General features: G+C 45.2%; 1 protein-coding gene across 1 annotated transcript in view; it reads left to right on the forward strand.

Moving 5' to 3' along the window:
- Positions 1-13,976, forward strand: part of SLC35F5 (solute carrier family 35 member F5) — a 122,515-nt gene that overhangs the window by 21,940 nt on the left and 86,599 nt on the right. Inside the window, exon 4 of the mRNA XM_029605351.1 lies at positions 1,038-1,178. Coding sequence (XP_029461211.1) covers positions 1,038-1,178 — 141 coding nt within the window. The remainder of the gene's footprint in view (positions 1-1,037; positions 1,179-13,976) is intronic.

Here is a 13,976-nt window from a genome sequence, read left to right on the forward strand (position 1 = left end):
TCTAAGCAGTAAACACTGTGGGGCGGATTTTAAAACGAGCGCGAATAGCCTACTTTTGTTTGCGCTCCAGGCGCAAACAAAAGTACGCTGGATTTTAGTAGATACGCGCGGAGCCGCGCGTATCCGCTAAAATCCTGGATCGGCGCGCGCAAGGCTATCGATTTTGTATAGCCGGCGCGCGCCGAGCCGCGCAGCCTACCCCCGTTCCCTCCAAGGCCGCTCCGAAATCGGAGCGGCCTCGGAGGGAACTTTCCTTTGCCCTCCCCTCACCTTCCCCTCCCTTCCCCTACCTAACCCACCCGCCCGGCCCTGTCTAAACCCCCCCTTACCTTTGTCGGGGGATTTACGCCTCCCTCTGGGAGGCGTAAATCCCCGCGCGTCAGCGGGCCTCCTGCGCGCCGGGATGCGACCTGGGGGCGGGTCCGGAGGGCGCGGTCACGCCCCCGGGCCGTAGCCACGCCCCCGGAACGCTCCCGACACGCCCCGAAAACGCCACGCGGTTCGGGCCCGCCCCCCGACACGCCCCCTCCGAAAACCCCGGGACTTACGCGAGTCCCGGGGCTCTGCGCGCGCCGGTAGGCCTATGTAAAATAGGCTTCCCGGCGCGCAGGGCCCTGCTCGCGTAAATCCGCCCGGTTTTGGGCGGATTTACGCGAGCAGGGCTCTGAAAATCCGCCCCTGTGGGCGTACTTTTTCAAAAGGAATCATATGCGTAAAATGGGATTTTACATGCGAAGATGGCCTTTTGAAAATTGCTATTTTTACACGCATGAATTTTCAAAAGGCTTTACGTGCATAAATGGAAAATTGCTCCGATATATGCTACCTTTTATGCACATAACTCCTTTGAAAATTCACTCTTGTAAATATATGTATTTTTATGTTAACTTAAGTACAGTAATTGGCACTATTCCTGATCGGCTTTTCACCATTGATCAGGGTAGATGTGACATGATGTTTTCTTTGTTATTGAGCATGTCTAGATATAATTAGATTGTGAAAGCCTGTAATTTTTGTTCTTATTCTGTTTCTTTCAGTATATATTTCACGAGTATAAGAAACCATTTTTCAGTACCTTTGCAAAAACATCCATGTTTGTACTGTATCTTTTGGGATTCATTGTTTGGAAACCATGGAGGCAACAGTGCACACGAGGGCTTCGTGGGAAACCAGCTTTTGTGAGTGTTTTCAGTTTAACGATGATACAAACACTTGAACGTGTTGATATGTGTTCGATACAGATGAAGTGATTTAAAATGTATAGCATGTAACAAAAACTAATCATTGAATGAAATATTACCTTTATAGTACAGCATTGTAAACATTCATTGGCAGAATCTAGTGCTGTAAATGTAAACTGTGTATAGTTTACACTTCTAGCGCAGTTTATGACAGAGGCTACCCTGGAGATGGTTGGAAGCAGGGAAACTCATATTCCACTCCTAGCAGGGATTTTTAGGGTTCAGGAAAATGGGGGGAAGGCTCGGGAGGGAGGTGCAGCGCCAAACCTATTTAGACTGCTGATGGGGTGGGGTAGCAGGGCCTGGCGGCAGCGGTACCTTACATTAGTGAGAGAATCGGGGAAGGGCTTTATGGGGTACCCAACGGATCCTGGCACCTTTTTTGTACATTTTAAAAGAGGTTTGGGGGTAGGAGGTGCATGATGCCACAGGGCCTATCTTAAAGTCTGTGGGCAAGGCTGACAATAGGGCTGTAGGCCCTACATTTTCTTTTCTTTTCTTTTCTTTTTTTCTTTTGTTGGCAGTGCTACTTAACCAGATACCTTTTGAGGATATCCAGTTAAATAGGAAGTTATCTAACCGGTTCTATTCAAACATAGCTGGTTAGGAAATTTTAGCTACATTTAGCCTGATAACTTTAGGAAAGTATATTCAGCGGGACGTTTATACCACTGAATATACGGGACAAATTATCTGACTAACTTTAGCTGGATAACTTGTCGATCGATATTGGCCTGTGGAGCATAACTTTCAAATCTATCCACTGTGCAGCAATTACATGTGTAGAGTGGATGAGCAGGTTTATGCTAGCATTTTATGAACTGTGTGACAGGAGCTGCATAACTTGTAAAATACCGCTTAGTTCTGCTCCAAAGGTATACGGGTATGTTTTAATACACAGATATAAACATATATGTGCATATATTTCAGGTGTGAAAAAAGCACAATACACATGCGTAATAACCCCGATTTAATTGCAGAGGCAGGGATAAGTACGCGTGCTTACTGTTTTTGAAAATACCTACTTGCTTGTGTACTTTAAATCACCAGTTTGCTGATACCTCCTCCAGTTCACCTAGACCCTTTAGCATTTCACCCTGATCCGCCCCCACCCACCCAAAAACTGCAGACCAAGTCTGATTTCACTTGCGCCGGTCAAGTAGGAGGTGTAAAAGTGTATGAATAAGTTTTATTAATTATACGTGTAGATCTCTTACAAAACAGCGGCTGCCGCGGGGACTTCTGAGCCCCGCCTTGGAACAACCCTAGCTCACCCCTCTTTCCCACAGGTCACGTACTGGAAGTACAAAATGGAAAATGCGTGCTTACTGTCGACATGTATAGAATAGCATGTACATGTTAGGGAAGTGCGTATATGGTATTTTTACTCCAGTATTTGCAGTTTGATCATGAAAGTGCATGTGAGAGAGAGCAATATAAACAGTGGGATGGTGCATACCTGGGCCATTATTCAGAATGACACACAGTTACATACTGCTTGCTTGCCACTGTATTGTCATTTAAGGTTTTATGTGGGATAGCACAGAGAGAAACAGAACATCATCTCTGTCTTCCTCTGTCTAACATTATCACATCTTGAGAAGAACCGTCATGGAAAGCAAATAAGTTGTTTTGGGTTTTTTTTAGGTTAGGATACACCACTACTTAGTGAGTCCAAATATGAAACAAGGGTTGGCCATCCCCAACATTCTTGTTTGGGGTTTCTATATAGATCAGAGTACTAGTCGTTTTTGTTTTTTTTTCAGAATGTCATTCTTTTACGTAGTTAAAAGAGGAGACGTACTGTACAGTACATTTGACAAGAAGTACCGCATACTTTATATCAATTAACAGTGTTGCTGCTCTGCCTTCACTTTAGGCTGAAATATTATGGATGATTTTGGGAATGCTGTACCATGGTAAATGTTTTGCATTGCCTTAACGAGATTATGGGATTTGCTATTTCAGAATTTAGAACTCTTACTTTATATACAAAGGGCTTTTGTATTAAGGGGCAGGTTTTAAAAGACTTACGCGCGCCGGGCCTATTTTCAAAAGGCCCGGCAGCATGCGTTAGGTCCCGGGACGTGTGTAAGGGCCGGGGCTTGAAACAAATGGGCGGGGGCGGGGCCAGAGGTCTCTGCTGGGCTGGGGGATCGTGCACCGGCAGTTGGACAGCGCGCGCAGGAGACAGGCGTAATTTCTACAACAAAGGTACGGGGGGGGGGGGGGGTTCTTTAGGGCTGGGGGGTGGGACAGGGAGGGGAAGGTGGGGGAACGGGGAAAGCCAGCTGGTCTCCCTGAGGGCTCGGCGCGCGCCATTTGCACTAGTGTGCACCCCCTTGCGCGCGCCAACCCGATTTTGTAACATGCGCGCGCATGCTATAAAATCGGGTGTACATTGTGCGCGCGGGCGTAGGTTTTAAAATCTGCCCCTAAGAGCATAAGAAGTGCCATGCTGGGTCACACCAAGGGTCCATCAAGCTCAGTATCCTGTTTCCAACAATGGCCAAGCCAGGTTACAAGCACCTGGCAGGGTTCCAGGTACTTGTGACCTGGTATCCTGCCAGGATATATCTGGGGATAATAATTATACAAAATTGTTGCTGTTCTCTTTTTGAATCTAAGAAGCAGCTCTCTGCATTTCTTCTGAACCATAGGAGAGCTCATGTTTGGTACAGTGCCACAAATTATCTTGTATAGAAAGGCATCTGGTTAATTGGCTCATGTCCTGTTTGTGATGTTATTTGTGACATCATTTGCCAATGAGATTAAAAGTCATTAGTATGAAGTAATTTATGGCTCTTATGAATATGGCACCTCCCAGAAAGTCAAAGACATTAGGAGTACAGCTTAAAAACTTTCAAAAACAGCTGGAGGTGGGGGTGGGAATCGGAGAACTTACTGTTGGATTGATGTATGACAGGTTTACTGTCTGAGGAACAAGCCAGAAACCAGTAAATCCTACAAGTAAAATGATCTCTCCCGAATACATATCCTTAAAGAGAACTATCATGGCTAGGAATAAATCAGTAGAATTAGAATATGCTTTCATGGTGTTGCATGGAGTAAAACTATCCAAACGACCCATCAGAGGATGTGGCTTTTGGTACCTTCCTTACCATGATCTTGAAGGAGCTGCAGTACATAAAGTTACGAATGAGAGAGAATCATAATTCAACTAAAGAAATTAAATTGGAAGTGGCTTCCCTCATAGCACAACTCTCTTTTTATTTTAAAAGAGTAGATGAATTGTAATGTGTCACCAACTCCCACATCTTGCACTGTAGCCAGCTCTCTTTGCCTCTCTGTCCTGGTCCTGGCCTGGGCTCTTGCGCTGCCCTGTGGCCTCCAGCATGCTAGCTCTGTTCTGCACCATGCAACTGACTAGGGACACACCCGGAAAGCATGGAGCTTTATAGGGCTGAAGATGAGAAGTCCTGTGACACAGTACTGTCCAAGTATTTAAGGAAACCCAATTCAATTCACACTTGCCTGAGCAACAGGTCCTGTTGCCCTGAACTGGAGTGTTTGCCTCCTTCCTTTCCTGTTTTTGCTTTGACCCAGACTCTTCTGGCCTCTTTCTGCTTGTCACCTGCCCCATCGTGGGCTTGATCCTTTTCTCTGCGAATGGAGTCTGCCTTATCCCGACCCTTTGTTGCTTAACTTCACCACTTCCTTGATTCTACACACCATCGTCTTCGTCAGCTGCTACCTGTGGGAGCCAGATCTGCTCACAGGTCAGGCAGTACCAATCCGAAAGGTGGTTCAAAGGATTCACACCCCATTTCAGAAAAAACTTTTATCTTAGAATGTTACAATCATGGCAGAACTGAAAATGAAAATATGAGTCCGAGAAACAATTCAAAAACTTTTAGGAGTGCCAGAGGGAATGGAAGGTGATGATCCACTGAAATTTGTGGAGACATTTGTGCCAAATCTATTGGAAATTCAGTTTGTGAAGGACAATAAGATTGAAAGAGTGCATAGATTGCCTTCCCGTAACATCAGCAATAAAAAAAAAAAAAAAAAATACCCAAGTCCATTAGTAATTTATATATTGAGATATCCTTCTTTATTGGAAATCCTGAAAAAAGACAAAAGCATGGGCACCTATAGTGTGGAAATATGAGAGAATTTTGTTTCTCACTAATCTAAATAAAGTAACAGTACAGATAAGGAAGAAGTTTTTTCAATACAAGAGCAATGAAGAAATTAGAAATCAAGATTTGGATTGTTTTATCCAGCAAGGATGAAAGTTACTGCAAATATGTTAGACCAGAACTTTTGAAGATCCTGGAGAACTACAAAGTCATACTCATTCTCTTTTAGAAAACTGACAAGTAGTAGGTGATACCATTTTTTTTAGACTAAGTTTAATACATCTGTGAATAGAGGCGTATGCTATTTAAAATGACCAGATAAAAAGAGCCAGAAAGTGGGACAAGATGGCTGCGAGTCCCTGGACTCTGTGCTGCTGAGCCCTTCTCCTCTTTCTTCAGATCTCTGTTTTCTTCCTCTGTTCTATGCCACCGAAGAGGAAGGGGAAAGTTGCGGGTCTTTTCCACCGACCCACCCTTACCCTCAGGCCAGCAGACTATCCTCACCTTCGTGTCTACCGTGGCCCCCCCCGGATCGGCTCCAGAGGTGTGTTCCCTGATGCGGCACTCGGTGAGGGAGCATTGGTGTTGCTTGGGGACGAGGTTTCCCTCAGCCCCCCGAGAGCAGGTTCTTCCACCGGCTGTGCAAATCATGTGTTCTGATGGTGCTGCCGATGCATCGGTTGATGCTCCATCGCTGGAATTGGTGCGAGTGGGAGCTGAAGACACCGCTCTGTCTGCTTTAACATCTTTAATGGTTCCTTAGAGCACTGCAGCTTTTGGAGCTTCACTTTCTTTGCCTTCTTCAGACCAAGTCGGTTCATCTGGAAGCCAGGTATTTTCTCCATCTATACCTGCTGCTTCGGCTGCTTCTCTTCTGCAGCATTCTCTTCAGTCTGCGGTAATAACTTTTGGATTCATTTTGGGAATTAATGGCGAACTCTGCTAAAATCTTATCATTTTCTGTTTCTAAAGTGGATTTAGTTATCTCTAAATTGGATCCTTTGGTTGTGCAGCATGAGAGTGTACAATTCAAGATCATTCTAGACAACTTGCTGATATTCAACAAGTTATCGGTAAAATTCAGGCAGTTCAATCCACCACAATTCGAGATATGAGGGTTCTCTCACGTCAGCTTGAACTGATGGGAAATTTTCCCGTCATCAATCTTAGAATTTTTAATTTTTCCAAGGTTCTGGGTGAATTTCCATTGCTGCTTACTTTAAGAAGATATTTCACTTTAGTCTTGGGTATTCGCCCAAGAAGAACGACCCTCTATAAATAAATTAACTTTCTTGCCGTCCTCCATCTGGGAATCAGTTTCCTCCTTTAAATCTTACTGAATTTCTTGAGTCATCTGATCAGGAAGTATTAGACCGAGCCACTTTGCTTGTTTCATTTGTATCTGAATCTGATCTTTAAAGTTGTCCTTATATTTTAGAAATTTAAATTCTTCTTTTCATGGGCAAAATTTGCGTATTTTTCCCGATATTTCCAGGTCCACTCAGCTTAGGAGGAAAGGCTTTATATCTCTTAGGAAAGATACTTTGGATTTAGGAACTTCCTTTATATTACAATATCCCTGTAAATGCATTGTAAAGTTTCGGTCTGATCCTTTTGTTTTCTTTGCTCCTGAACAGTTATTCTTTCCTTAATGCTAGGAAAATGATGACCTCTTCTCCAGTCCCACTTGATCCTTAGTTTAGTTATTTGAGTCTTTAGTTATTTATATCGGGGGTCCTTACTCCCTATTAGCCTTTCCTTAATCCTATTTTCTCCCTTGTATTACATCCCCTCTTCTTCTTACGTTTCTTTTTCCCAGAGGAAGATATTATTGATGTGATTGTTACTCATTTTTATTTTTGTTTGCCTTGAATGATTTAAGGTCTTTAAAATATTTGCCATATTGTCATTTATGATAATTTTTCTTTCTAATGTAATTGCCTTCCCTAATTTTGACTGTACAAAGATAGTTGATGCTTTGTATATTTAAACTGCATAAATAAAAGGTTAACGTGACCAAAGCTCTTTTGTTTCCTGTGGTTTGTATCTGCCACAAACCAATGAAATCTTTCTTGTGTTTCCACATGCTCTCCTCCTCTCAGTACCTACTTTTGAATGGGGAGCATTAAGCCCCATTGAGGACTTCCCATCCTCCTCCATTGTATTCTGCCCCTCTCCTCCTTCTAAAGGATCGTGATGACACGTGCATGTGCTGGGTGCTTGGAGCCCCTCAGGGCTCATCCCCCTGGCTCACTGGGTAAGTTAAAAAAAAAAAAAAAGAGTAGTGATATTTCATCAGCGGGGCAAAGGCCTCCCATTTATCCTACACTTCACGTCTCTTCACAGTGCCACACTAGAGTCAAATTTAATAGTGCTATCTTTCCCTGCTGATTCTGTCAAGCCCATTCCCTTGATTGTGGTTTCGCTGGATAGTAAGTAGGGATGACGAGACATTTGTTTAACTTAAGAGAGTCATAGGTGCTCCCACTATTAACCTGTGCCTCATTGAATTTCTTCACTTTGGCATTCAGAACACTGGGCTGGAATCACGGGCCTTCACGATGGTTTGTTTTCCCCTGGTCCACAATAGCCTTAAGTTAGCTTCTGGGTGTTGGCTGAGGCAGAATGCCAGCATGCCCCCCCCCCCCCCAGCAGGGAGGGAATGGGGAGAGATGCCTGCCCCAGCTGGGTTGATCCACAGGAAGGACCTACCTCATAGTCAGTCTCTACTGATCCAGTCGTGGTGCATGCCGTGTCCTGCTTTATGCCCCAGCCAATCTAGTCCTTAGAACTAATCCTTAGGGATGTGCATTTGTTCCAAACAAAATAGACAATGTCAACAATATTGTCTATTTAATTTTGTTTCATTTCAATGGAAGCACAAAGTGAAATTTAAAAATGTCAAAATTTTATGTTTTGAGTTTTTGTGTTAGTGCGCACTAACTGGACTTTCTGCCCATTAACCACAAAATTTTAGGGGAAAATATCCTAGCAAACCATTTAAAAAAATGAAATCAAGCAAAAAACATGAAATTAAAAAAATCACTTCACGCCCCAAATAATCTTTATTCCTATCCCGAAGTTATGCCGACTTCCCTTGCCTACATTGTAATAACATGTTAGAGGCTGTTAACCTTGGAGACCTGCTATGGATACGGGTACAGCCCAGTGTGAGATTTACACTCTTCTCTCCCGTGATTTTAAAGGACCAGTGAGAACGTACTGGATACTGCCAGAACTGTGATACTTTCCAAGACTCAAACCCCTCTCTCAGGTTGAACTCATTCCACGGCAGCCTTCCCTTCACAAAGCAAAGAGAACTTTCCCCAGGGCTCCTTCCAGCTTCTCCAGGATTGATTTCCTACTGTACTGGATACCTCGCAGCACACATCTGTGCTACTCCAGGTTCAAGGATCTGACCCAGACTCCCTTTTGATTGACAAACGGCAATGGAAGCCATCAGCTGTCCCTTCCAAATGGCGCTTACTTATGCCTTAGGTCTGACTGATCCATGTTAATCTGCTTTTCACATGGAGCCCTTCTCCACTTCAGCCTTCAAAGTTCATGTTTGAATATTTGCTTCTACCACCAAGATCTGCATTTTTGGCAGTCCTCTTACTCATTGCTGCTTAGCATCCATGGCTCTCATGGCTGGTGATGAACAGGTATGGGTCCAATGTTTCAGCATATCCATTTTCAGGACTAATGGATTCATCAGGTGAGTTGTTACTTCTAAGCATATTCTGACTTCCATGGTGGCTGAACTGCTATCTATATCAACCAACAACTTTTATGGAGTCTGATGAGTATTGGAATCAAACACCTTAACCCAGCATAAGGTTCATTCCTCAGCACCTGTTCTGCTTACAAAACATGGCCCACTAGGAGCTCATTCCATGCCTGCCTCCACTCCAGCAGGCCGGGCATGTTAGCCATTTAAAGTTTGATAATAGCTTGAGATTGTTTCTGGCACAAGACCTCTAATCATTTGCTTTTATCAGTGGGTGGCCAAAGCACCAGCTGCCTTGAGGGAAACTTCAGAGGGAACTAGCTACTAGTTGGTTCGATTAGTCTTTCACCTCTATACCAGGTGGCACGACTGATTTGCACATCAGGATTACCAGAGCTTTCTCTGGCTATGCCCTGCCCAGGCATACTTGACCATCTTTTGGGTTCTATAAACACCGACACACAGTACTTATGACAATACAGTAGAGTAGTCTATGAACCCCACATCACAACTAGCATATGTATAATAAATTTACCCGTAAAAGTACTTTCAGTACACTCGGTCATGACCCACTTCTCTAAAAAGTATTTTGTCTAATGATATATTGTAACCGAACCTTTGACGGCACCTGTTAGAATGTACTATAGTACACTTTTACTTACATTAAATATGTGCCTACATGTAAACCGTTGCGATGGTATATAACTTAGTGACGGTATAGAAAAGATTTTAAATAAATAAATAAATATATGCATGCTCCACTTCCCTGGATACTGTATAGGTGCTGCATACCGCTCTATACAGTAAAATGGATTGCGAATGCCTACCGCTTCATTGACGTGCTTTGGACGCCGCTTGGATTTGCGTCTAATTTGAATACTGAATCGAGCGGCTTGTGAACCAAGATGTGCGCACGGCAAACGAGGATGCGCCCGGCACTGCCGCACTGTTTCTTACGCGTCCTTACTGTATCGGCCCGAATGTAAGGGGGATAGCATTGGAGAGTCTGCAGTTTAATCTAGGAGATTGTTCAAGATACACAAAATACCCTTTTTTGTTAATGGGGTAAATTTAGATATCGAGGTGTGCCATGATACTGGGATCTGGGAAGGGTGGTAAATTCGATATGAAGCTTGTAATACGTTTTTCTGGAGAATGGTATGGAATCAGTTCAGTGATATACTTAGTTGTTGATTGGTTTCCCCTGTTCTAATGTAAACCGGTACGATAAGACCTTGTCTTGAGTATCGGTATAGTAAAAGAATTTAAATAAATAAATAAATTGTTCATGCACATACAAGGGTATAGGGGGATTGCTGAAGTTGGTGAATCAGAAAATTTGCTGCTATCCTGTGACTGAAAAATAAGAATTTTGAGATGTTGCAACAAAATTTTATGTCCAACTTTCTCTCAGACTTGCTGGGAAGGAGGTGTAGGGGAGAATGGGGGTCAGACAGAGGGATGTTGGACAGGGAGGGGGGAAGAGAAGGAAACCTAGGCTGTTGGGATGGTTGTGGCACACAGTCAACTGGGGTGCCAGGCCTGGGAGTGTACCAGTGTGCCTCAGGATACTGGGCGTCAATGCTGCATGGCGCAGCTGTAATGGCACAAGTGCTTCTTAGCTCCTACACAGCTGCTAGCTCGGCTGGCTGGGCTGGTCATGTTATCCAAGGAGGTCCTCCCCCCTCCCCCGACAGCTGGCCATGTCCCTCTGGACACCCTAGCAACAAGCCTGGAGGGAGCAGAGGTATATTAGATAGGGGAGAGAGGGGGTTATGGGGCTACTGAGCAGGAAGGGGGAAGAAAAGGGGGGATGCTGGGCAGGGAGAGGAGCAGACAGGGTATCCAGGGACAGAGGGGGGGGCGGGGTCAGTATAGTAAACTACATTTTTGCTTGTCTATTCTTGCCAAGGTGTCCACTTTTTTTTTTTTTTTTTTTTCATTTCATATTATTCTTTACCTGGCTCTGGCCTAGCTGCAGTAGCCAATTATAAAAGAGGAAACGTTGAGCGCTGCTGCCGCCAATCCATGGCAGGATGGGCATGATGCCTAGTCGAGGCCTGAGGGAGGCAGTGGCAGTAGCGGCCCAACGCAGAGCTGCAGTGGCATCCACAGGCCTGAGATCGGAATGTTGCATGCCGATAGCCCTCAGCTCCCAGACGGAAAAAAAATCAAGCAGGACTGCAGGAGTCACAGTGCCAGATGCAGGCCTCAGCGGCTCGCTCAGCTTTCCCTTCAACAAGGAGTGGGGCCCCCACCAAGTTGAGAGGGAAGGAGGCAAGCAGTGGCGGGAAGATGAGCAGCAGGCCAGGAACGCCCTTTCTTTCAGCTCGCGTGCGCGCTCTCCCCTCTCACTTCTATGGCTGCGTCGGCCACCTAGAGGGAAAAAGTAGGAAGCTGAGTGGTGCAGTGCGGTAGGGGGAACAATTGTGCCTCGGAGAGGAGCCAGGAGCAGGAGGGCAGCCGGGAGAGAATTGCCATGCTAGACTGGCAAGCTGCCTGGCAGTGGCCTCTCAGGTTGGCAGTGCATGGCCCAGCCATCTTGTAGGTTGGTGGTACCATTGTGCACTAAGGATGCTGTGTCCCATAGTACGCTTGTTAAAACGAGTGTATGAGATTACATTAATGGATGGATGTTTACTGGGAAGAGAAGCAACAAATGCAGAATTAGAAGTCTGAAAAAAGTGAATTGGTGAGACTGGAAAGTGAATGATGGAAGAGTAGTAGGAGGATTGGATTTCTTAGGATTAGAGCCAAAGTACAGTGTTAAATCACTATATTTAGATCTATTGGGAGAAAGTAAGGTCGGTCTTGGGAAAGGGAAGGCCAGTTTGGATAGCAGATGCCTCTTACAGATCTTTGAAATGCGCCTCTTTGGGCCACCTATTTGTTCTTCTGGGAGGATTCAGTTGCAGACATGCTGAAAGGTTTGGCATATGTTGTTTACTGGTACTAATAATACCAGTAAACAACAAATAAAATTAGATTTAAATGTGGGTGCCTGGAAATGCAAGAACTGTAAGTTTGTGGAATTGGGGTCTGTGTTTAAATTAAAAAATAGTATCTCTGAATGTAAAGGGGATGAATCCCCAAAGAAAAACCTTTACAATTATGTTAATGACAAGAATCTTGATATACTGCTATAACAAGAAATGCAGCTCTCGTTTAAAGAATCTCTAACGTTGAAAAGGGGTGGGTTAAAGAGCGTGCCTTCTTGCTAGAAGTAGGAAAATAACATGGCATGGCATGTCACTTGCCAATGCTTATGATTTATCCTATTTTCTTCTGATGGATCCTTCTTCCAATTTTTGCATGAAGATTTTTTGGATAAAAGAATCTTTCACCTCACTTTTTAGGCATGCTGACAATCATTTGACCTTCCTTCCAACTTTCTTAATGCATGGAATACATCTGGACTGCGCGTCTAAGATGGTATTTTTTTAACAATGTCCACTCCTGTTGCGCACTCTTTTACCTTTGTAGCTGTATCTTTCAGGTTGGTTTTTTTTTAATTCTTTTTTTCATTTTATCAAAGTTTCCTTTTTAAAATTTAGTGCTAGAGCCATGGTTTTACTTACTGTCCCCCCTTCCTGTCATTAATTCAAAGTTGATCATATTAGGATCACTATTACCAAGCGGCCCCACCACCGTTACTTCTCTTACCAAATCCTGCGCTCCACTGAGAATTAGATCTAAAATAGCTCCCTCTCTTGTCAGATCCTGAACCAATTGCTCCATTAAACTGCCATTTATCCCATCCAGGAATTTTATCTCTCTACCATATCTTTTTTTGATTGAAATGTGTTTATTGAGCGATAGGAAAATTACAGTCTTATAACAACTTTGTGTAAGTGGTAACAGTTATATGTATTAACAGTTATGTACAAACCATTGAGAAAGCAACATCGCCCAAACAGATTTTAACCCCTTTAACTTTACCCTAGGCTTCCCCTTCCAGTCACTTCAGAAGAACTCCAGAATTGAATGGTAAGTATCGTCCAGAAACGTCCCACCAATCAAATTAGTCCACGGTCTTGAGAAGAGAGTCAATTGGATCCCAGATGCGGGTGAAATGAGCTTGTAGTTTTTTTAATCACTAGCCGTTAAGCCCGTAACAACGGGCTCGGTCCGTTTCCTTCCCACTCCCTCCCCCTCATTCTCCCTCCTCCTTCACTCTCACCCCCCTCCTCTCATCCCCCTCCCTCCCTCCCTCACCTCCCTTCCCCTCTCTCTCACCTCCCTCCCTCTCTCCCTCCCTCTCTCTCACACCTCCCTCCCCCTCTCTCACACCTCCCTCTCTCTCACCTTCCCTCCCTCCCTCTCTCTCACCTCCCTCTGTCACCTCCCTCCCTCTCTCTCTCTCTCTCACCTTCCCTCTCACCACCTTCTCCTCCCGCCGGCAGATCTTGGGGGGGGGGGGGGGGGTGGTGTCACTCCCGCGCGCGCGCTGCTTCTCCTGCCGGCAGATCTCGGGGGGGGGGGGGGGTGTCACTCGCGCACGGCGCTGCTGCTTTCCGCGCGCGCACGGCGCTGCCGCTCCTGCCGGCAGATCTCGGGGGGGGGGGGGGGTGTTGCGCGCGCGCGGCGCTGCTTCTCCTGCCGGCAGATCTCGGGGGGGGGGGTCACTCGCGCGCGGTGCCTCTACTCCTCCTCCCGCTCCTGCTTCGCGGCCGCCGCCGCTCCTGCGGCCCCACCGCCATGTTTTTTGTTTCGGGCACGCACGGCTCTGACCAACGTGCTGGCCCGCACATGCGCGGTAGAGCTGCTCTCTACTGCGCATTTGCGGGCCGTCGGTCAGAGCCCATTTATAAGGTAGCTAGGTCCAGTAGTTCACTGTTTGCTCAACAATCAGGAAAATGGTGACAGGTCTGAAGTTGTAAGGGACTTACAAACTTGTTACAA

Source organism: Rhinatrema bivittatum, chromosome 6, assembly GCF_901001135.1.
Source record: "Rhinatrema bivittatum chromosome 6, aRhiBiv1.1, whole genome shotgun sequence".
Lineage (NCBI taxonomy): Eukaryota > Metazoa > Chordata > Amphibia > Gymnophiona > Rhinatrematidae > Rhinatrema > Rhinatrema bivittatum.